The sequence below is a fragment of the Halichoeres trimaculatus genome, unplaced genomic scaffold, assembly GCF_033239565.1.
Source record: "Halichoeres trimaculatus isolate MK-OKI-2021-1 unplaced genomic scaffold, fHalTri1.1 fHalTri1_scaffold_10, whole genome shotgun sequence".
NCBI classification, from domain to species: domain Eukaryota; kingdom Metazoa; phylum Chordata; class Actinopteri; order Labriformes; family Labridae; genus Halichoeres; species Halichoeres trimaculatus.
The window spans coordinates 7361438-7386415 of record NW_027437187.1 but is presented as its reverse complement, the minus strand read 5'-3'; the positions used below and the strand labels follow the sequence as shown (position 1 = coordinate 7386415).

The 24978-nt window shown below is 41.3% G+C and overlaps 2 protein-coding genes across 2 annotated transcripts in view; both read left to right on the top strand.

Annotated features, from left to right (window-relative positions):
• Positions 1-24978, top strand: part of LOC141796179 (NACHT, LRR and PYD domains-containing protein 12-like) — a 600880-nt gene that overhangs the window by 258034 nt on the left and 317868 nt on the right. The gene's annotated exons all lie outside the window — the stretch shown is intronic.
• smpd3 (sphingomyelin phosphodiesterase 3) overlaps positions 1-24978 on the top strand; it is a 106440-nt gene that overhangs the window by 76621 nt on the left and 4841 nt on the right. Inside the window, exons 5-9 of the mRNA XM_074676916.1 lie at positions 8926-9001; positions 14366-14527; positions 16364-16453; positions 23502-23565; positions 24241-24409. Coding sequence (XP_074533017.1) covers positions 8926-9001; positions 14366-14527; positions 16364-16453; positions 23502-23565; positions 24241-24409 — 561 coding nt within the window. The remainder of the gene's footprint in view (positions 1-8925; positions 9002-14365; positions 14528-16363; positions 16454-23501; positions 23566-24240; positions 24410-24978) is intronic.

The following is a 24978-nucleotide window of genomic DNA, read 5'->3' as shown; positions in this document are numbered from 1 at the left end:
AAGTGAATTACAGTAATCCAACTTTGAACTGATAAAAGCATGGACCACAGTCTCCAACTGTTTTTGTGGTAGGTACCCCTTGAGGTTTGATAAAATCCTTAGATGATAGATCCTTAGATGAAGCAGAAGTTGCCTCTGGAGTCCCTGGACAGAAAGAGCAGCTTACAAAGGATAGGTTTCACACATATTCTTTTGGGATACACACACAATATCCAACGCACACTGAGTTGGTGTTCTACACAACTGTCTGCTGTTGGCCAAATAATGAACATGTGGGTGCCAACAGACACACATGTCCCCTTCTAGGTGTGTATTGATATATGTGTTTGTTCATGTATGTGTGGCAGACGTGCACCTAAAGTATCAGGAGAGAGAAAAAGGAGGATAGTGGTAAGGAGGGGGGAGAGGGAAGCTGAGGTCAGGGGTGATAATGCCAGCCACGGCTGTGAGGAGTCCTTCACTTTTAATCAGTAAGATGGCCTCGGCTACCCAGAGAAAACTTACACACAGAACTTTAATAAAGGAGCTTATACTAAACACTTGTGAGACATGCATTATAAATTCAGTGAGGCTAATAAAGTGTAAGATACAATATGCAAACCATAAATTCATTATGGTTATGCAAAAACAAATGACATAAAATGCAATATACAAGCCCCGCCCCCACTCCCCACTCCTCCATGTCAAAACACTGCCAGTAAGTTAAAAAAAAAAAAAAAAAGAAAAAGAATTTAAACTGAAAACCACTGACGCTCAAATAAAAAAAACGTCTGTTTTAATTAATGTAATTTTTCTTTTTTTCAATTTAACATTTTACAATGCTTTTTTCAGACTCAATTTAACTTTTTCCACAATGCCAAATTTCTTTTCCAATACCAAATCTCACTGTCAATGTTCCAACTCCATATAATCTAAGCTTAAGGCAGAGTGTCTCTGTAACCCCTGTACTGGGTAGGACACAGCCATGGACAGCTGTGAAAGAGAGGATTACCTCTCAACTTTCAACACTGATGACTGCACTCAAATGACAGATCCAGGCATCTGCTCGTTGACACAATGGATGTCTTCACACAGGACCCAAGTTTACTCCTAAAAGTAAGACTTGGTATCGTATCGTATCGTATCGTATCGTATCGTATCGTATCGTATCGTATACTGTTGAGATTTATTTCCTGGGAGTTGTGGCTGAAAAATGCTCTGATTCTTGTTTGATTAAACCCAGATCTTTATTTTCACCATCTGCAACTCGTATCTTGCGTGGTATTAAGGTGACAAACTTGGTCTGGTACAATGTGGTGCACATACTGGATCAAAAGTTTTTAAACTTCACTTTCTCAGAAATAAAGTGTTTCCCTGCATCACTCAGCTGTTTTCAGCAAACCAACACAGTCCGTCATTTTTAACAACCCACATCCTATGCAACAGAAGTTAATGGACCATCTGCATTTAACGTAATTGGACAACTTATTTCCCTCTCCTCTTGCCATCCCCTCTCACAAAACATTCATTTCATTAAGAGTAATTCAATTAGTGCTCCAACCACTGGAAGTGGGATGTACAGCCTCTGCTCTGAGGTATATTCACTTAGCTTCAGCCTACAATGTGAGCTCTGTGTTTGCTTTTCAAGGCCAGCTAATCAGGCTAATGCTTTATTGTGGCTTTTAGAAGTTTTCATTTGGAGCTCTGCACAGACACGAAGCCAAAACAGCCATCCCATTACTGCCAGTCAGCTCCTGTTTGACTCCCCCAACCTCAGAGTTACTTCAGCACAGGGATAAACTCGGAGCTGTGTGCCTCGTTGCATCAGACTTAAATGATTTGAAATGATGCACTTTGATTCCACAAAAACACCATATCCTTCATCCATCACTGAGAAAAAGTTCACTGGAGGAAACATGTCAGGACATGTGGCTGGGTTCTCGTTTCAGAGGGGTATCCATATTTTAGAGACATGGTCTGTTTTGGTGCAACTTTGTTTTTTTAAACATATCACAAACTCAGAAGGGACTCTGAGGAAAAACATGAAGCTCGCTGATGACTGCCCACTGCTGCTTGTCCCTGTGTTTTCACACCATGTTGTGGAATATTAAAGGGGCTGAAAGTGATCTTGAAAAAATCTCCTCTCTACACACATGCCTGATTGTAATCCACACTTTAAAATAAGATCACCAGCACCAATATTGCTGTTAACATGTTTTAAAATGCTACCTCATAGCTTCCCTAAAGATTGAGCAGGACTGGATTGATTTACGGCATCTAAGGGCTCTAATTTCGTGGCTCGGCGCAGGGGGCGCAAGCCTGGCCCACCCTGCACAGTGCTAATTTTGTGCGGCGCACCGCCGTGCGCTGCCAATTTGACAATTTGGTAGACCGTCTGCGCAGAGATGGGTGTGACTGCACGCCAGGGGGAGTTGACAGCGCACCAGGGGGAGGTGTCAGCAGATTCATGTTGGCGCAGTGACAATTTCGTGCCAAAAAAGTGCGCTGAAAGCTCACCAGCTCCAACCTGGTCTATCCTCGGCACAAAGCAGAGCGCACCCCACGCAGCTGTAATTTGGTGACAGGCGCACATGTGCGCACATGTCAACAAAGCCTCAGAGGCAGGTTTCCAGAGTGTCAGACACATTTTAATGTAATAAACAATTACAGCAATCACTATTTAATGTAACCGTCTGAACCAGCATATACATTTATATCTAAATTAACTGTCCCGTCACATCTGATGTCAGATTAAAGCCGTTTGTCATAATGGAAAGTTAACCTGACGACAGCTGGAAGTTTGATGCACATCTTACAATTAAACAATAAACAGCCTTAACATCTGACACCGAGTATAAATCTGGCTTCTCTCATTTCATTTAATTCAAAGAAAAGAGGGAGAGAAAAGACGAAGAAAAAAGAGACAAAATAAATGTGTGTCACTCAGGATTTACCCGTGATTTCCCATTTTTCTCTGTTTTAGTCTTTATTTTTAACCTGATCTAAAAAGATGGAGTACATTATTGTAAGGAGGATGAGGTGGAGACACTGGGAGAGTATACAGTATATCACCAAAGGTTCTGCTATTTGGCGATGACAAACCAGGAGTGCAGGTGGATCAAAAGTATTCTGAATGGATAAGCCAGCTGTGTAACTGTCTCTTCATTTTGTTCTCCTATTAATGACAAAGGAACAGATTAAATCTTTCCCGGGAGCTGGCCCACAAGGTGACGCGCGTCGTGTCCTCCGATGCGCCCTGCTGTCCATTGACCTGCTGCAGGCACAGCAACTCTGACTGTCTCCTCTACCAGCACTGTTTCCTCTGTCCCACTCAGACCAATCAGACGCTCCTCAGCGGCAGGGCATTTAAAGGCGAGGAGAGGCGCTCATTTGATTGGTGAAAACAGCGCTCGGCTGTGTTAAATCCACTCACGGCTTTTCTCCTCCCTCTCTGCCATTTGCGCAGAGGGAGGCGTGGACGCACTCCTCTGCGCCTCTCTGTGCCTCGACCGGCCTCTCTTGGCACTGCAGGAAACTTGCAAAGTGCGCCGGTCACGCCCTGTCCGCGCAGCGAAGGCCGGCGCAGGGCAGGTGCGCCTGCGCCTGGTCTACGAAATTAGAGCCTTCAGTCTCTATGACAACACCATTGCAGCTGATGAAGTTTAGAAAAGAGAACTGTGTTTTTCTCTGCTGAAAACGACTTCTTTGATTAATTTTATAGTGGTGGTAGATACAGCCAGAGCTGATGGCTAGTTAGCCTTTAGCAACCATGCCACATTCAGAGTCTCTTAAATCACCTTCCTTCTCCACTCTGATGCTCAGTTTAAACTTTAGCAGCTCCTCTCTATCATGTCTACATGACTAAATGCTGCAGAGTTGCTGCTCCATGATTGGTTGAGCAAGCAGCTGAACAGGTAAACCTTATATAGTGAATGGTGAGTGTAGAAACCTGAAGCAGAACAGTATGTGAGCCATTTTTTTAGGCGGTCATAACAGGGTGTACTCAGCCTTGTCTGCAAGTCTCAATCCACTCCACCCAACCACCTTCCACTTCAAACTAACCACCCCACAATCATCATCTCGCTTTCTTTGCAACCCTTTATTCCTCCTCATAATCATCAGTCTGCATCCACCCACTGGCTCTTGAGAGCTGCCAGCCTCAGCCGGGCTGTGTCTTGTGTCTGTGTGGCTGAAGGACTCCTCTGCACTGATGCTAAAGGTGTCTGATTAAATCTTCAGAGATGTTTCTTTTACTGCGGCTTTGAACCCACTCTGCTGTACAGGGAACAGACAAATGTCGTTCAGGAGTATCACTGAAAAATGTACAAAGCCTACGAGGACATGTGGAAAAATAAAACTCTCAGTTGTGTTCATCTGCTGAGAGTTGAGTCAGCCTATTTCATATGGTCCCAGTCTAACACTGGGGTTTAACCAGTGCCATTTGTTCACAGAGATCAATACCTGACATTTTTTGCTGCTGATAGAAATGTTAATTCCCCCTGAGGCCACCACAAACCATTCATAATGCAGAAGAAAATGTCAACACTGCAAATGTCAGAGAAGAAAGTCTGTCGTTTTTTTCCTTCTTACAAATAAATAGCACCACTTTTATCTTCAAATTGGCTTTCCTCTGTAACTCATTGAGTTTTTTTTTAATAACTAAACTTTTCTTACTAAAACTGAACACACAAGCTCTTCGCCAGATCTCGTAAAAGGCCTCAAACACAAAGATCTACACATAGCTCTGCCCCCAGCTGGCCTTTTGAAGGCTGGCCAGTCAGAAGGAAGAGGGTTTGTGGAGTGGGTAGCCTTAAAGAGACAGCAGGTTAAATGAAGTGTTTTAGACAGAGGCTGGTTTCCTGAAAGTATTTCATATAACAGCAGTGACAGAAAAATGGCAGTTGTTTTAGCTGTTCATCAAGTCAAGACTTTATGCTGTAACAAGACAAAAAAGGGGGTTTAGGGTTAGTAGATAGGGTTGGAGTTGGGGTTAGTAGGGTTGGTGTTGTGGCTGACTGGGGATCTGACCAAAATAAAACCGACATGCGGCAGAAGGCTAAGCACAGGAGTATACCTGACGCACTCTCGCACAAATACACATCCACAATTTACAAGATAAAGCATGGAACAGCAAAACTGTATATTAGTGTGATATAGCATAGCCGTCAACAGAAAGTGTCACTCCCGACTTACCCTCCCTCTTTTGCCAAACCAACAGGCTACAGGTGAGTGGAATGACTTGAAACCACCTGGACACACCCAATGTGGCATACCAACCACTCAAGAGCCAGCAGAGTGTACACACCCATTACATCAATAAAACACTTTTCAACAATTACACATAAACAATCACATTATTGACTCCTATAGTTGGGGTTAGGGTTAGTAGAGACACAGTAGGTAAGGTTGGGTTCAATAGGGTTAGGGTTAGTAGGGTAAGGGTTGGTAGGGTTGGAGCTGGTAGAGTTCGGGTTGGTAGGGTTGGGTTTAGTAGGGTAAGGGTTAGTGGGTTGGGGTTAGTGGATTTGGGTTAATAGGGTTAGGGTTGGTAGAGTTAGTTGGGTTTGGGGCTGGGTTAGGGTTGTGTTAGTTCAGGCTAGTAAGGTTAGTTAGGGTTGGGGTTAGGTTGGTTAGGGGTAGGGGTAGAGTTAGGGTTAGGTAAGTTAGGGTTACACAAAAAGTAATTAGTTTGGGCTTAGCATCGTTACATTTTGGGTCACTTTTTAAATTCCAGACTAAGACTCAATCCAGACTAACCCTAACCCTTTTCACATTGTTGACCCGTTATTACATTTTGGGTTTTGTTAAATCTTTTGAATTACATTTTCACTCTGGTGAAGTAGAGCCATGAGCAGTAAATTATCAACCCACCATTACTTAGATAATTGTTTTTTTTCTGTGTACACAAGGGCACAAGAGCCCATTGCTGTGTGATAAGACAAATGGGGTCCCCTTCACGTCAGAGAAGAGGCGTATGTGGACTGCCTGTCATTGTTTTCAGACAGAGAGACTGAAACACACACTTTGTTACTTAAAATAAAAGTGAAAGTGCCTTTCCATGTCTGATGTGTGTGCCTCAAGTGACACTTCTGTTACAAATGTATAACATAATGTTACTGTTGTTACATTTGACATGGATATTATGTCAACATTGAAAATATGGGTAGATATGCAGCCCTGAGACGACATGGATGAATGAAAACTAGTGTTCTTGTGTGCACCAGATGTGATCACAAGAAATCCGTGCATGTTGCATTCGTGAGAAACTCTTTCATAAACACAGAATCATTTATCATAATATAATGAAGTATTGTGTATGAAAGTTAAACAAACGTCTTATTGCAACCCTTTTCCTTGAATTTAGTGTACATCCACTGTCTGAATGTTTGCACTTGTGTAAAAGAGAAAGTAATGACATACTCAAAAAGTGCAAGCCAAGCCCGAGTGTCCTTATGAAGGGGTCAGACGGGCAGTAAAGCCTATCTCAGGTCTCAAGTGTACACCTTGTAGGCTTTCCTGGATGGACTGAAAGCGGTCTCATAAGCACGGGACAATATCTTGTGATCACAGAAAATATTGAAAATATATAACACAGTTTTAAAATTGCACATATGGCAAGGTGTGATGCTCAGAGTTATAGCTATCACACTGATCTCAGTATGTGACTTTTTCCCCCAAAAATACACTGAAAGTAGCTGACTCATCCTTTTTATTGGTTTGGTTGGCAAGTATTAATATTTGTTGCATCTGTCTGTAAAACAAGCGTACACACTGTGTGACTGAGACCAGCCTGGACTCACGGCCTTAGTGCTGAGTCTACACTGCAAAAAACTGAGCCATACTCACCTGACAAATCCAAAACAATGAGCTCCATTTCACAAATAAATTTGTAGAAATGTTCTTAATCTGCGCACAAGTATTACAACGGTTATCCAAAAAACATTAATGTATAAAGTCATGAGGAGGAGAAAGTTATTTCATGTCTAACTAAAGGTGACAGCGCTTTAGTGTTGGCTGTAGAACAACCTGCCTTTAATATCGTCTCTGTGGAGATAATTGATGTTTTTAAATCTTCTTTTAGGGCTCAGCTCTTCTTACTAGATTTTAATCAAAGTTTACTGGACATTGGCATAATTTTTAATCAATTTTGATTCAATTTATTCTATTTCATTTCATTTTTACTTGCTCTGGTTTTATGTATCTTGGTATTGTATCCAGTTATCTGTGCTGCTTTTAATCTTTACAGCAATTTGGTCAAATTTGGTTGTTTTATATATAAAAAAGTTATAAATAATGTTTGATTTGAGTTGAGTTTGCATTTAGAAACCTGCTTTATAACTTACCTCCAGTAGAGGCGCTGCATTTACCATACCTTGTCATTTCATTTACATCAAAACTGTGACATTTTGAATTGAAAAAATAAGTATTTAATCTAATAGTCAATATTATATGTATGGCAATGGTGAATATGCATCAATTTCATAGTTATTTAATACATTTGGTCAATTTACAGTCTATTTTTTTTATTAATGACATTTTTTCTTTTACTGAAAGTAGTTTAAATATGTTGCGCATATAGTTAAAAGAGTCTGCATTTACATTTTCTTGGAAAGCTGGTCGTCATTATTCGTGCGTACCCATGGTCTGAGGAGGTTCTATATTTGTTCACAGAGTAAGAACAAATTCAAGGAGGAAAATATTGATGAATCACAGCTTTGGGTGTCTAACACTGACGACACGATTTAGGCACAAATTTGTGAGAACGTACTGTTCGTGAATGAGGCCCAGTGTTTTTACCAAGATACAAAAATGACATCTGCATTGCTTGAGGTAGGTCAAAAAAATCTGCCAATCAAGTTCCTTGAAACAAAAATACTGTCACTGGGAAATTTCTCTTTCCCCATTAGCAGGTTTTTTTTAGCTCACATTTTACTGACGTTTTTCTGGACTTTAGGGTGAATGTGGCTCATGTTGAGTCTGTCGGGATGTTTCCAATAGAAATAAGAGGTCAACACTTGCTCAGACTGCAGTTTTTTTGCTGTGTAATTTCAGAAGGCTGACCTCTTAAAATGTGACTAAGAGCATGTTACTGTCAGGTCAATTGAAAATATTTAATTGAGTTCAAATCAGATTTTTGCCCATTTTTGGTTTGTTTTGTTTTTATGAACAGTGTTACTCTATAAAAAAAAGATCACCAAAGAGTTTATTCTAAGATCCAGCCTTGGAGAGAGGGTAAGGGTGCTGGTGTTATAAATAGGTCTGCCCTTTATTTGAGCCATTACAGCAGCTCCTCTTGTACAGGTAACCTGCCAACGTCTCTGCTGTCGCACTTACAGTATATTTCCCATAATTTAGACCATAACCTGAAAAATAAACTCCATGATTGCCCCATGTCTGAAAGTACATGAGACAACCATCTGAGACTTCTGATGAATGATCTCCTCTTGTTTTATTGCCATCTGTGAGGTTGCCTCCTGTTGTTCGTGGAAAAGAAAATGTAATTACTTGAGAGACAAAGACACGGCTGCCACGTCTCGTATGCAGTCTATCACAGAGAAGTCATCATAGTGAGGGGTTAGTCAGTGTAATATAGATTGTAATTAATAGATACATAGCTGACGTGTCATCTGTAATTAAACAGTGAAGAGTGTTTTTAATTACTTCTTAATTAAGTCTTTGTTTGGTGTGTGGCACATGTGTTTTTATTAGACTGCTCTAATTCAGCTGTGTTTAACACACTAACTGCAGCAGGGAAACGAGCGCTGTATTGACTCAGTTCCCCCACAGGGATCAATAAAGTGTCTCCTCAGCTCATCTCATGTCGTATCATCTCATCAGCTGCGTTGTTACCTGGCTTCCTCACTCACAGTCGCCCTCTGAATGGGATCTGATGTTTCCGCTCTGAACAGTATGGACTGACTTCATGACATGTTTGTCTCCTCACAGGTCCATGTGGGCACCTCTCATCAGGAGCAAAGGGTTGTGGGATATCTCACGAGTACGCACCTCCACGCCATAGAAGGTACGGTCCTATGTTTTAAAGATATTTAAACTTTCACTCTGTGTTTCTGTCACACATACACACACACACACACACACACACACACACACACACACACACACACACACACACACACACACACACACACACACACACACACACACATGTGCCCGTACATGCATGCACAGCTCCATAATGTTGCCCTTATTTTTAGCTTAGAGGTGCAAAATGACTTCACTCTTTGTGTGTGTGTGTCTTTGTGAATAACTCTCACTGCAACAGCTAAGATCATCCAGCAGTGTGTACATGTGCATGTGTGTGTGTGTGTGTGTGTGTGTTTGTGTGTGTGATGTGTGTGTGTGTGTGTGTGTGTGTGTGATGCGTGTGCATATAGCTAGATAAATGGGCACATCAAAACCCCCTGTATTGCCTCATCCTGCTGTTCCCATGGCGACTGGCTCAAGCTGTTTAAGGCGTCACAGCCCTATTTAAAGCCTCTGGTCGATGCCTCCCTCATTTTTTACCAGAGACACGTCTCCCCCAGCCCGTGCTATTCTGGGCTCCTCCTACGCCTCTCTGAGGTCTAAATATAGCCTTTCCAGGGCTGTTTCTAAAGATACATCAAGCACAAAGCCTCAGGGAGGAGGAGGGGGAGGGGTGGATGTGGTGGGGTTGGGGTTATGACAGGGAGAACAGAGATGAGAAAAAGGGGGAGGAGCGCAGAGACCTGGTTTGGATGTAGAGGTTTAAGTAGTACATGTGTAATGTGCAGAGGATGTGACTGTGACTGACAATAGACATAAACTGAACACAGAATTGTGAATGAATGGATTGATTACACAGTAGACTTCAATAAATCAGTCTTTATGTTTAAACCTATAAATCACAACAAATGTTATCTCAAGACGTAAGGAATCTGATCTGAAACCACCATTGTGCAAGACTTTTAACAGACAGAAACCACTGAAGTCATAACAGTGTTCTCTGTGTTCTCCATTGTGCTGACTCTGATGAGGCTGCACTTCCTATAAACAGACTCTCCATGATGATGTAGACAGGCCATGCGTGTGTCTTAAGTCTGGTTCATATTGAAGTTGTGTGACCGCAGGCTGCAAGCCTGATCAGTGATGGCTCCACCTCCCAGACTACTTTTAGAAACCCTAGGTACAACAAGCAAGCTGCATGCTGGGAGCTCAGTGATCTAGATGGATAAAACACATTGAAACACAACTCACATTATATTCATTGCCTATATGGTTTGATATCACAGGATGTGTCTGTGGATGTGAGAGTTAAAGGACAGGTCCTGATCATAAGAACTCTCATGTTCCTGACAGTGGTGCTGGATGCTGGGCTGATGCCATCTAATGCAGTTAAAGGTGCCATAGGCAGGATTTGGCTAGTCAATGCTATTTTTTTGTGGGTTTTTTTAATTAAATGTTAGAGTATCCATTGATAACCCTCTATGAGTGTTGTATAATTGCACTACCGCGAGGTCGCAGCATTGCCATCTGTCTCTGTTATGAGCTGACAAGAATTCTCGACCGCTCCAGGTATCTTTGACCAATCAGAAGAGCCTCTGAGGCTCTATCCTGATTGGTCGAGGGGCGGCGCTTCGTCCTTCATCGTGATTGGTTGTAAGGCTCTTCGTTCTCGTAAACGTGCATGAGGAAGTCCTGGCTCACATATTTACCTGCCTTGTCGGACTTCCAACCCCCATAACACCAAGGAGTTAAACGAGGACAGCATGAAGAAGAAGAGGGAGGAGAAGAAGAAGAAGAAGTGGAGTGTTTCCAGATAACAGGAAGCTTATATACGATGAAAAGAATTGGTCCAAGAACTGAACCTTGAGGAACTCCATAACTAACCCTAGTGTGCTCAGAGGATTTATTGGTAACACAAACAAACATAAGGAAAGAAGGTTAGGAAGCTGGGATCAGGTGTTTTGGCCCAAATGAAGCTCTATAAAACTGTTACACATAAGACATATTATTTTTGTTTCTCGCAGGAGCTATCAGCCTGTAAGGCCACCACTGGTAGTAATTTTACAATTTTGTCCAAATCATCCCAGTTCTTTGTTAAATGCAAGTTTCCTATGTCCCACTGAAACCACAAACACTGTGGAAGCAGTGAAATGGGTTGCACTCTCACAAAAGCCTTTTACCAAGTCTGAGGGGGACTGATATATTTATTATACCCTGACTGCACATACATGAAAAATGTATGTCATTTAGTTATGGCAACATCATCCTTTCTCATTGAAAGTCAAACTGAGACAAACTTGCATTCATACACATGACAATACACACAAAGAAAAACTGCAAAGCACACACTCCCCCACATCTCCCAGCTTCATCAATCTCTGAGTGGTCCAGGATCAGAAAACAAATGATTTTATTTTACATGTCCTGGAACTGAAGCTGAGAGTAATCAAAGCCAAGGACGCCCACTCACCCACCAACATCTTGACACCTCTTTGTTTCTCACACTCTCCACCGCTCAGCTGTTATTTCTCCCTCACACACTCTCACCTACCGCCTCCACCCTCCTCTCTCCAACTCCAATTTATCAGATTTACTGGCAGCAGGGAGCTGGAGGAAACGCTGCCAGAGCTAAACAGCACCAAATGTGACATAATATTGTGTCACTAATATTAGAAACATAATAAATCAACCATGTCATATACATTTGTGAAATCAGACAGTTCTGTGCAGTTTGTGTGTTGTCATAACGCGAGGCCGTACAGCATGTTCAAACTCTGTGAAGTCAGGAGACCAAACAGTTTGAGGCTCGCTCTGTCGGCTGTTTGGTTCTGGACAAATTGTCTCTGTTGGATTAACAAGAACTTGTTTTTGCTGAAAACAGCTTTCTGCTGCTGAAAACGAGAATGATGAGAAGAGTAACAACAAAACAAATCTGAAACACCAGGGGCCATAAAACAAAACCAAAGTGAAAAACAAGGCTACAACTCTATGTTGTATAACAGCAGGTCACTGACTGAAGGTCCTACACACAACCTTGACCTAGAGGCCCTGTGAGGACTTTATACGTGAAATAATGTCACTTTTATGTACTTACCTGTTCATAATCTATAAGTTTAAATGAGATAATCTGTTAAAAATTAAGTTATTTCCAAATCTGTATTTTTGTCAGTCGCATTGTCCCCTGGAGAACATGAATTAAGTTTTGGCACAAAGACTGAAGGTCCCTAATAGGACACTACGCAGACTGACATGGTTTAGCAGTGACAAGAGAGTGCAGCATAATTATAATAATAATAATAATAATAATAATAATAATAATAATAATAATAATAATAATAATAATAATAAACTTTATTTTTAAGGAAACTTAGTAAACCAAGTTGAAATACTGGTTAAAGGCTGAAACATTAGTAAGAGGCTAAAATGCTAGCTAAAGGCTAAAATACAAGTAAAAGACTAAAACAATAGCTAGAGGCTAATACACCAGCAAAATATGAAAACACTAGCTGAAGCTAAAACATTAGTGAAAGGCCTTTACACTAGCTAAAGGCTACAACATAATTCAAAGGCTAAAACACTACAAAAAACACTAGTAAAAAGCTAAGACAGTAGTTAAAGGCTAAAACACGATCTATGGCTTAAACTACCTTGAGGCTTAAACTCAATCTAAAGGCTAGTACACTAGCTAAATGCTGAAACACTAGTTACAGGCTTAAACATAAGTAAATGGCTCCAACACTATCTAAAGGCTCAAACAAAAGGCTACCAACACTATCTAAAGGCTAATACACTCGCAAAGTCGAAAACACTAGCTAAAGCTAAAACACAAGTAAAAGGCCTTTACATTAGCTAAAAGCTAAAACACAATTTAAAGGGTAAAACACTACAAAAAAAACACTAGTTAAAGGCTAAAACGTGATCTATGGCTTAAACACTACCTTGAGGCTTAAACTCAATCTTAAGGCTAGTACATTAGCTAAATGCTGAAACACTAGTTAAAGGCTCAAACATTGGTAAAAGACTACAACTCTAGTAAAGGGCAAAAACATTAGCTTATGGTTAAGGCAGTAGTTAAAGATTAAAACACTAGCTGAAAGCTAAAACATTAGTAAAAGGCCTTTACACTAGTTAAAGGATAAAACACAATTTGGTATCAGAATAAGAATCATCTTTATTCGCCAAGTATTTCCAAGAATACAAGGAATTTGACTCCGGTTTAAACTGCACTCTCTCAATACAATTTAAAGGCTGCAACACTATTAAAAACACTAGTAAACAACTGAGACACTAGTTAAAGGCTAAAACATTGTCTATGGCTTAAACACTAGCTTGAGGCTTAAACTCAATCCAAAGGCTAGTACACTAGCTAAATGCACTACACTAGTAAAAGGCTCAAACATTGGTAAAAGGCTACAACACTAGCTAAAAGCTAAAACACGAGTAAAGGGCAAAAAAAAATAGCTAAGATTAAAGCACTTATTAAAGATCAAAACACAAGCTAAAGACTTAAATGCTGGTTAAAGGCTTCAACATGGGTTTGTGGATAAAAAAAGCAAGTTGTTAGTGCTAATGTTGATTCCAAGTGGTCTGTTCAAACTTGAGAGTCTATCAATAAAATGAAGAGTGAGGTTACGTTAGCTCTAATTGGTGGATGACTGGCAGGACATAACCAGGATTCACTAACAGACATGTCTCAGAGCACCGGGCTGTGAGGAGCTAGGTGCTGATCAAAACATACACAGCTCAACACAAGGTTTTACACTGGACTGCATTCTGCTGAGGCTGTGCATTCGATCATTGAGATGAGCTGTCATCAGCACCGTCACACTCAGATGCAGAGTTCAATAACACAGAGTGATGTGTTGAGCTGGGAGGTCCAAGTATATTGTGACTTGCAGACTTGACAGCTGTAATAACAGTTTTACTGCAGATTTGTGTGCATGGGTGTGGAATGGGCTTGAGTTATTTCAATTTGTCAGGATAATTTTGTTTCTTTTTTTTTAAAGGGGGAAATTTTCACACATAATGTACATTTCTTGTTTTAAACACAACTGCAATGTGAAGAAACTAGCTCTGCTGTGCTTTCAGGGAAAATTGAGACCTTTGCTAAAGGTGCTCTGTAGAGCTACAGGTTCTCTTATCCTATAATTTAATTTATTTGAATTTTTTTGCTACAGAGACAGTAGGAGTTTAGCTGGACTGATATTTTAAAAGATGGTAGCCTATGTTTGATTAGATAGGCTTGTATTGTATCATTGTATTGGCTCCCTCCTCAGACATAGATCAGTTTCATCCGGCCCGGCTCTGGAGACGTTTATTGCCAACATTTGTATTGATTTGCTCTCTCACTCACATGGTTTTTGTCTTCTCATCTTCACACCCAATCTACACCATCCACCAGGTGATGCATCCATACGCTGCGAACAGCTTGACCTGTTGCTCCAGTGGGGAGCTGAATTTCGTCAGTCCTCATCCCAGCCTCCTGAAGGAGAGAAGGTGCTGGAAGACCTGGTGGCCTTTGACGTCATCCTGGGAGACCTCAACTTTGATAACTGTTCCTCTGGTAAGCAGCAGTCACTGATTATAAACAGTAGTACATATCTTATTGTGCCTACATGACCAAGGCGTCACATATTCGGATCGCTTTAACTCACAAAGTGTAAAAACCACAGAGAAACAGTAACGTCTGCTTAGAGAAGTGTGGAACTGTTTTATCTCCTGCCACAGGACAGTTGTCCAGTTCCACTTCTAGTTCTCATTATGTAAAAAGTCTGAATTTGTCAGAAATTGCATTGTTGAAACACATCACTTCTGGAACATACAGTTAGAAAGAATTAAGATGAAAAGAAAGATTGATCACTTATATCATTCTTCAGCCAATCAAATTGTTTGTATGTTCACATCTCTTCTGGTCTACTTTATTCGCCTAATGTTCCATAATAATCCTTTAAATAACAGGAAGCTTGCCGTTTTTAATGTAGGGTTTACAAGCTTAACATACAGTCAGGTCATTAAGCATTTTCATGTGTAAAGCGCTGAATCAAAACAAGATTTATTCAAAGATGATTTCCAAAAACATACGTTGTTAACCAGACCCAATGATAGAACAATAGGAGTCTGATCTCACCCTAACGCCCCCATGAGTAGAGGCCTTTGCTACATTTAGGAGGAGAACATCTTTTAATGGACAGAAACCTTGAGCAGAACCAGACTCATGTTAGAAAGAGATGTCCACCTCCCTGACCGTAGGTATGACCAGCAGGCTGCATGCTGGGAGCACACTAATCTGGAGGATAACACTAATTGAAATATGCACCCTTAGAATCATCAAAATCAGACTTTTCATGAACTTCCTATTCAGAGTTTACTCTGGCCGATAAAGACTTTTAAGTAGGTCTTGGCATGATAGTCATGCACTGAAAATTTTATGAACGTAGCTCAAAGTAGTTGGAGGGGCTGTTTTTTTCTCAGCTAGGGGGCGCTGTAGAGCACATATAGACACGAAACACTGGATTCATACGTTTTTTTACCCTGACCAAATTTTGTGGTTGGACGTGTTTGTGTTTAGCTCAAGCTGAAGGAACATGGGCCTTCACTGCCCTGGCTCAGGCTCGGGCCCTGATAACATGAGCTCTTTAAGACATGATGGTTCAATACTAATGAGAGCTTAGTTAGCCAGAAGAATATTTTGATTTCTATTTTAGATTTCATAGGTAGCCAGTGTAGAGAACCTAACACTGGGGACGTGTGCTCAGTCAGCACAGTATAGACACATCAAATAAATAACTTTATGAGTTTAAGTGTAAGACACTGACTTTATCTTTATTTAACTCGTGGTAAAATTGAAATGACACGTCGAGGTATTTATTCAGCAGAGCAAACTAATCCAGGGTCGTTCTCTTCCAAATAAGGTGATAATGGGTGAAAATTTGCAATATATGTGGCAGAAAAACAGGTTGTGAAGAAAACACATGCCAGTGTTCATTCATTCACACTTAAGTTCACGCATTCATGACAGCTGTAGCCACACTGGTGCCTGCTGGATCTGTTTAATCACTCAGACACCTTCAGGTACACACACACACACTCACACACTCACACATGGCACAGCCCTCCTGTGCAACTCCAAGTTTTTTTTACCTCACCACAAGGACTAGAAAAAATCCACACACAGAGCAAGAGGTCATATGATCTTACACTCACCCATCAAAAACACCAGGTGACGTGTGTTAGTAGAGAAAATACACTGATTTAGCTCTCTCTTTTCCCGTGAACTTATTCCAGGAGAGCTGCAGCTCATCTTAACATAAATCAAAAATGATGTAGACATTTGATTGAACGCCTGAACTTCTGACTGTGTGTAAAATTCTATTGTCTGTTTGCTCCTGTGATTTTTCAGAGGACAAGCTGGAGCAGCAGCATGCACTTTTTACTCAATACAAGGACCCGTGTCGCCTGGGGCCAGGAGAGGACAAACCGTGGGCTCTGGGTAACAACACACACTCTCACACACACACAAACATTTAGCTACAGCAGGGGTCTGCAACCTTTACTTTCCCAAGAGCCGTTTTGCCTCAGCTCACCTGGATAAAAGTCATTTGGGAGCCGCAAAATCTACTGTATCTTCACATTAAGACCAAAAAAATGTCTAATCAGGTGAATAATTATCTAAACAAGAAGTCTTTGTGTTTAAAAATTTGTACATGTGGTTTCTTAGGTTTTTATTTTTATTAATTTATTTATTTGATTTATGTTTTAATAAATTTGCAAATTTAAGAAAAAAAATTGTAGTGTCATAGATTTTATAAATTTTGCAAAATTTGGAAATTGAAAAAAAGATCAAAAATTTGCAAAATAAAAAATGAATTAAAAAAATTTCAAAGAAATTGATGAAATGTCATAAATTTGCAAAAAAAAAACCCTAAATAATGCAATTTCAAAATTTTGCTTAATTTCAAATTGTAAAAAACTTTCCAAAATTGCAAAAAAGAGGGATTTATTTAAAAAATTCATAAATTTGCAAAATCTTTAAGAAATGTGGATTTCTTAATGTGCTTATATGTAAAAAAAAAATATATAAATAAAAATCTTAATAAAAAAAAAATAATAAAAAAAACTACAAAAAAAAAAAAAAAATTAAAAGCTTTGTTTCAAAAGCTTTGATTTTACTTAGTGTCGGTGTCGTTATCGTTAAAATATTAAAAACCCTTTATTTTAACAATGTTTTTAAAGCTACAAGGAGCCACTGCAAAGGAGTCAAAGAGCTGCATGAGGCTTCAGAGCCACAGGTTGAAGACCCCTGAGCTACAGTCTTCTCTAAGGATGCAGCTACACATCATAAATCCCGTATTCTTCACGTTTGCTAATATCTTAAATCATATTAACTCTCTCAGATGTCCTGTTTGAGTAAAGGTCAATTAAAGCGCTGATGTAAACTTCAGGAACTGACATCATAATCTGAACACATGATGAACTGCATACACACACACACACGGACGTAGTGTGTGGGGAAATGAGATGATCTATAAAGCTCCCGTTGAGCGGAGCAGACTATAATCTGGCTCCGTCAGGATAAATCAGGATGCACCCGGAGTGTGAATTAAAATACACCCAGTACAGCCTGCTGATACACGAGCATTAGTGACGTAAACGCTGGAGGGTTTGGGTCTGGATGTGAGGCATTATTTAGGCCAGCGCTGTTTTTATGGGACAGTGTTGGCAGGGCGTAGTGAAGGGGCTCATTCAGAGAAGGGCTTATTTATGTGGACAGGGATGTAAGATCTGTTTTGAAGACAAGGTACAGAAAAAAGAACAAATCGATGAATCAATGAACGCGAGGGTAGACGGATTATCTCATTAAGTTAAGCCTTTAAACCTCAATGAACAGTAAAGAGAGGGAATAGGACCGGGCTGTCAGTATTTGCCCTGAGTCGTACTGGCACTGTGTTGACACTCATTTCATGAAACCAGCACAGGATGAGCGCAGACAGGCCAGCTGCTGGGCCCACAGAGGTACAGCTCATGTCAGTGTGGCCTGGCTGCTCTCAGCTGATCCAGAGGAGAACCATTTATTTGACTGAGTTCAGAGAGCGCTGTAACACCAGCCAGAGCCAGAAGTCGATCAGAGGCTGGAGCAAGAGAGGAGGACGCACACACAGATGGTTCATCTCTGCTCCGATTGGATTTATTCAGCTAGAGTGTTTTTAAAGAGATACTAAATAATGCATTTACACTTAGGGGTCAGGTGATCGACAGTCAAGAATTGACCTATGTCTAAGTCCCGCCCTCATACCTGATGAGCCAGTCACAGTGAATGTACCCATTCCCATACACTTAGACATTTTCTGCCTGGACACCCATTAAAATACTCTGCAGAAAGTCAGTTTTTGATCTGTTTTATGAATTTTTTCTGAGATTTTTAGTTTGAAATTTTCAAATGGTGTTCATGTGGGACATGCAACTCTGACACAAAGTATCCTGAGAGGCTAGGTGATGGCGTGTATTTTTACCCTTTCTTTAGCCTCAAATTGAACAGATGTCCACATCTCTTTTAAAGTAAATCAGCATTTGAGGCAGCCAATTGTGACTTTGCTGTAAAGATAAATAAAGTTTTCTTAAATATTTAAACCACCACTGCAGTCTGAACATTGGCTAAAGTTAGCCTAACATTAGCTCCCAGCTGCATCTTGTCTCTTTGTTTGTTAGTAGTTCATTGGCCTGTTTTGTTGTAGTTTTTGTTCTTTGTTGATCGTACGTTATTATTTGCTGCTGTCCAAAGGGCTCTAGTTGAGCTACTGCTACCGGCGCCGGGTGTAGGGGAATCTGGGCCGATAGCAAAGGGTTAGCACAGGCCAGGGTGCACTGTGTAACTCAAACTAATATTTTAACACTGTGGATTAAGGAGAGACGAGGACACAGTTAGCATCTTGCTCTGCCGTAGCTCATTCAATCTGAAAAATTTAGTGGAACACTCTCATATTTCATATAAACTATAAAAGACTCAAAAACATCATCTAAATAAAGCAAAAGTAACATAAATAAATACATGTACAAAACGAAATAGACACTAAACAATATACAACGCTCTTTAAATAAAAATAAATGCAACCAAAAGTACAACAGTGCAAACTAAATCCTACAAACAACTCAATAGCTAAACCAAAATGCTATCTTTTCATATTACTTTCTAAATCAGATCACGTATCAACATTCACATCTACTACAACACACACACATACACATACACACGTGTACATACACGCATCTTTGCCCGAACATGCTTCCGGCAAAAGTTAATGAAAAAAGACTGAGCATGTTTCAGTGCTGTCTACTCACTCTCAAAGCTAATACAACAACGCTTTACTTATCACTACACATGCCAAAATGTCATAAAACCTCATGTTACAACTTTACAATAGTTATCAAACACGATTTGTATTGGAAAACACAGTTTCAAACGTACCTGTGGATGAAGGAAAAACGAGGACACGGTTAGCATCTTGCTCTGTCGCAGCTCATTTAATCTGAGCTGCGACAGAGCAGAACAAGCTACACAGTCTCCCCTGCAGCCACAACGGCACAACAGCGCTATCTACTGACACTTTTAGATAGTTGTCATACAAAATGGTTTGAAATGTGATAAACAAAAAAAAATAGAGGGTGTCTGTTTTACTACCAAAACTAATAATATAGCATGTTTCAACCTACTACACTAACCTTAGCTTCTGAAGCTTAGCTTCATTAGCTTATCTGTAATAGCTGAGATAACAAAGGTTGTCAAACGTTGTGCTGAATGATTCAGTGTAAATCCTGTAGCTCCAAACTAACAGAGACACACTCTTGGTAAAGATGTTAAAAAGGAGGTTATAGTTTTGTCCTGACCGATGCTGATCCTCTAGCTTGTTGTCTGAGATGCTGATGCTAATCAGATGCCGTTTATCAGGTTTGCTCTGCAACCTGTAAGTTTGGTCTGTAACTGAAGCTTTTTATCGACCTTCTCAACAATAAAATGATTCATATTTCCCTCCAATGTGGAGTTTGGAGCCTTTTGGTGACTGAAAGCTAATCTGTGATCTTTCTGTCTCCAAAATCATCAACAGCATCCTGTGAAATGTCTCCAACTGTGACATCCACCATAGCTCCTGTCACTTAATGTTAACTGTTTGTCTGAGTGAGTTGAGGGGGCGTGGCTTAGCCATTGGTCAATGCTGCGAGGCAGTATTAACCTTTCTGCATCCTGGCTTTTTGCACATTGACAGCTCTGGCATCCTGCAAATTTAGGAGGCTTGGGTTGCTGATGCAGGGGGCTCTCTGTGGATTCAGTGTTACAGATGTGCTGAACTCTGACAGCTCCAGGATTTCCACAGCCCAACCAAAGCAGCCAATAACAGACACCCCGCAGGACCTGTGCTGCATTCAGGTCTCATGGGAATCACTGCTGGCCTGGGAGCTCTTCGAGTGTGAAGGCAGTGACGCTGTAACGCAGTCACACGATGGATGAGTGAAAATTAAAGGTTTCCAGAAAAATCTCTCACCATGGATCATCTTCCCTCATAGCTGAAACGGCTGGGTTTTTTTTTTTTTTGTTTGTATGTTTTTTTTCGGTGATGCCTTTGAGTTCACGTGTGACAACAAATTCAACATGTCAACCACAAACCAGAAACCAGGCGAGTACACAGATTGAGGCGTACCCCGATCTTAAAGAGTTGTGGTCAGAAATGGTGTGAAAGAACACTCATTTTCTTCCCCACACACACACACACACACACACACACACACACACACACACACACACACACACACATACACTACAGTCTGCTGGTGATGGCAGGATTTATGAGGATGGTCTGCGGTTATGTTAACCGCCCAAAGGGGTAAATCTCATGCATATCGAAGCTTTCCCAAAGCAGTTGAGAGCAGACGGGCTTCAGTCTGCTGCTGACACCTCACCATCTTTGTTTCAGGCATCAGAAAACCTGCTCTCAGACTTGTAAAAAGAACCGTCTGCCCATCAGACGCCTACTTTTCATGAGAGCTACTCAACAACAGCACTGAATCCAGAGTAACTCCAGAGTGCTGTTCTCGTCATATGGGGCATTTTAAAGTCATTATCCAGCCCACGGCCTCATATCCTCATTGTCAGAAGCATCTCTAAGTGCCCGTCTCCCTCTGGCTGGTGTGTTTCTCTGGCTGATAACAGCACATAGTGGTCTGAGGATCTTAAAGGTATAAACTCTGGGGACAGGCAGCACTGAGGGCTCCTGCACCACACTGAAAGGAGGAAGGTTGTGGTAGAGCAGCTATGACAGGAGAAAGATGCTGGTTTACAGAGAAGAGAAGCGATTAAAAGCTTTCTCACAAACAATAAACAGGCTGCAGGAAGTAATGCAGCTTTGTGTTTTGTTTAAGATGAAGAGCACGAAGGGAGGGGGTGAGTTTTTATCCTGAACAATAAACAGCATGACACAGCTTATATCAAGCCTCAGTAGAAAACCTGTTTCAAACAACAGCTCTGTTTAGTTACAGCCTGTCTAAGGCCCTGTTTCTTCATGACATTTCTTCTTGAAAATGCTAGAATGCAGTGAAAAAAAATAATAATTGTTTATATGGAAATGCTGAGGGACTGAAAATGCTGTAGTAAGCATGTCAGGCCTGTAGGTGGCACTATAACTGTCTTGTCCAGAAGCCGTTTTTGGGAGATCTACACTGAAGTAGAGTTGAGCTGATCATCTGGTGTATTGGGGAATACTAAGTTAAAAAGTGGAGCAACAGATGCACATTTTATATAAAGACAGTCAGCAGATTCAGCAGATTGAGCAGCACAAGCACAACGATCGTAATGGTACTGTTGGACTGTTGTATGCGCGAAGTGGAGTGTGACGTCAGCGTTTCCTCTGAAAATGCCGGCTAACTGTTAACATGGCAGCGCTGTCAGCAAGGTTTCAGAAAACTTCCACTCTGGAGGCTTTTTTCAAAAGTTTGCGTTTTCGGTCAGCTGAAATGCTGTCCCTGTGTAAACTCGAAGCTGAAACACAAAAAAACTTTTAGGTGTTGTCATGTAAACAGCCTGTCTACAGGTCTTTGCACACTGAGTCTGACTTTTTGTCTGAAACTTACACACATTACCAAATAAATTCAAGCCCATATCATGTTAATCATGTTTGCACACTCGTTCTGAAACTTCGGTCTGTCACCATTTTTTTTCGGAAAAGGTTTGATTTTTTGCAGCTGCCCAGCTCATTTCCTGGGATAGTTAGACGATTCAGAGAAGCCGTTGGCTACTTGCAACTACGGAAGCACGTTTGGAAAGGCCAGTGTGACCGCAACTGTGCCGTGCTTGAGCACGATTCGCTTCTGTGCTTCGGCACGCTTCGAAGAGGTGGGCTTCGGCGCAGTATACTTCATGCACGGGCACAAGCACGCGGACAGCGCGTGCGATCCATTACGTATGATAGCCGCGAGCGCATCTCACAATCATTTTAAACAAAGCAGGGGTGTTAGAGGGCTGCGTCGGGTGTAAACGACTCACCATAAGTCCAAAAGTCTCTAGAGTTGTAGCATTGCTCTCTGTGTCTCATTGTGCTGACTCTGATGTGATCGTGCTTCATGTAAGCAGACGCTTCACGATGACGTAGGCGGGCCGTGCCGTCTACAGCTGGGGAACAGCGCTGCGAGGGGCAATCGTGCTCAAGCACGGTTTGGATGGCCAGTGTGACCGCGCTCTGAGACTCTAAATCAAAACAGCAAGAGGATGTTATGATCCAGGTTTTTGGGCGAAGGAAAGCTACGTCAAACCAGTTGCTGCTTGGGCTGGACTAGCTTTGAGCATGTTAAACAAAGACTATAGAGGCCTATTTCGACTGTCTTTAGGAACAAAAATGCGTATGAAATCAATCCTCTGACTCACAGCCAGTGTAAACACTTCAGAACTAGACTGATGTGATCCACTTTCTTAGTATGAATGAGGACTTGGCGAATGGGAGCTTCCTACAAACCAGGAGTAAGATAACTAACACCAGTGGTTCTTCTCACAACAATTCTGAAACTCCTGAAAGCAGAGCTTGAAGGGATGAGAGGAACAGCAGAGCTCTAAAGAGAGCTCCTCATCCAGACCATGGTTCTGGGCAGACTTCAAAGCTGGGTCAGCGAGTGGTCCCTTCTGATTTTCATTACAGGTGAAGGGAGTTAAGCTTAGAGGACACACTGACACTGACACTCACACAGAACTTTGCAAAACGCTCCGAATAGATTAAACAACCACACAGGAAGGGGAGAGGTGTGTGTGGCCGCAACAGACGGCTTTTGTGGATTTGGGTTTCCTGTGGCTTATTCTCTTCTTTCCTTCCCTTTTTTTACCAACTGTATGACAACATCAATGGCTGATTGTTAGTTTCAGAAAGATGCAAACTCATTCCTCCCGTTGTCATTATGAGAACAGAAGAAATATAAAACATTTTAAAGAGTGGAAGTTGTTACTAATTCAGAGTTTGTAATTAAAAGTGTGAACGCTTCTCAAACGGTGTCTATCTGTTTGTTAGGTACTTTGTTGGATCCCAGTTGCCTTTATGATGACGAGGTCAGTTCACCGGAAAGTTTACAAAAGTAAGTCACACACACACACACACACACACACACACACACACACACACACACACACACACACACACACACACACACACACACACACACACACACACACACACACTCAACTCTACAATCTGATTTTTAACCTATACTTTATTCAGAATCTTAACCCAAAAAAACAGAGATGTTTCCAGAAGCACACAGAGACTTGTCCGCCCGTACATGACACTTTTATGAGGAAATGAAAATATTTATTCAGTCAAAGATGGTCTGGCTAAAAGAATGTTTTAATTTGCGTGCAGTAAGCTATATTTGGTGTTCTGGGAGCTCCCTGCTCTTCCACGTGCCCACGTGAGATGCCAAAGCCCAAGGTGGGGAGAGCACATCTCCCTACTTCCTTCTGTGTGTATAAAAAAGCTAATTAAAGACGAGCAGCAGCAAAGACCTCCACGGTGCAGAGCAGAGCAAGCATCAGGCACAGCACAAAGGAGGAGCTGGGGGGTTGAAGTGTAGACAGGTTTATGAAGTTTGAATAGAGGAACCGTTTCATTATTTACCAAGTGGATGCTTCGATGTAATCCAGCTTGACTTCACAGCTGCCTGAACTAACACTGTGCTCAGCTTCTGTTACGGTTTGCTCCTCTGTGACCTTCAGTCTCATGATCCTCACTGGACTCCTGTGCTTCTCCTCAGAGTGATGGAGAATGAGGAGGCCAGGAAGGAGTACCTGGTGTTTCCTCCCAGTAAAAGCCAGTGTCCTGCCAGCAGTCAGAAGGGGAGGAAGATCCCGCTGAAGGGTAACGGACGAAGGATTGACTACATCCTCTACAGCGATGAACACCTGCAGCAGGACTGGAAGCAGGTACGGTTTAGTAACAGGGTCCTGCTAAAGATTAACACTAAATTGTGACCGAAATATTTGATATGCACACACAGCTTTTAACAATAACAAGAAACACACCATAAGGCCTGTGACAGGAGGTGTATGAGCTAAGAGATAAATGCATTATCAGAAAAATGATCTGAAAAACAAAAAAAAAGCTCAAAGGAAAAGAGTCAGGGCTGTGACAGGCTGCGAGGATGGAAAACTAAATCATATTATTTACATAGTCTGTCTCTCTACTCTGTCAGGCGCTCTGCTCTTCAGAATAAAAGCCCTCTGGTGTCCTCTTGTGTCCACATATAGTTACTACAATGCCACTTTATTTCACTTGACTGAAGCTTTCTCTTTCCTAACATTTATGTCCTCATCTATCGTTTCAGTGTAGTAATTTTTTCTGTTTAAACTTCCAGCTCATACTTTACATCAGGCCCATGTCTGGACGTGTGTGGGTGATGTTGCTATTCTGAGTTAAACACAATAAGGAGATGAATATGTTCCCATGCCCAGGAGAAGCAAAGTACTCTAACTAAAGGGATGTCAGATGAAGT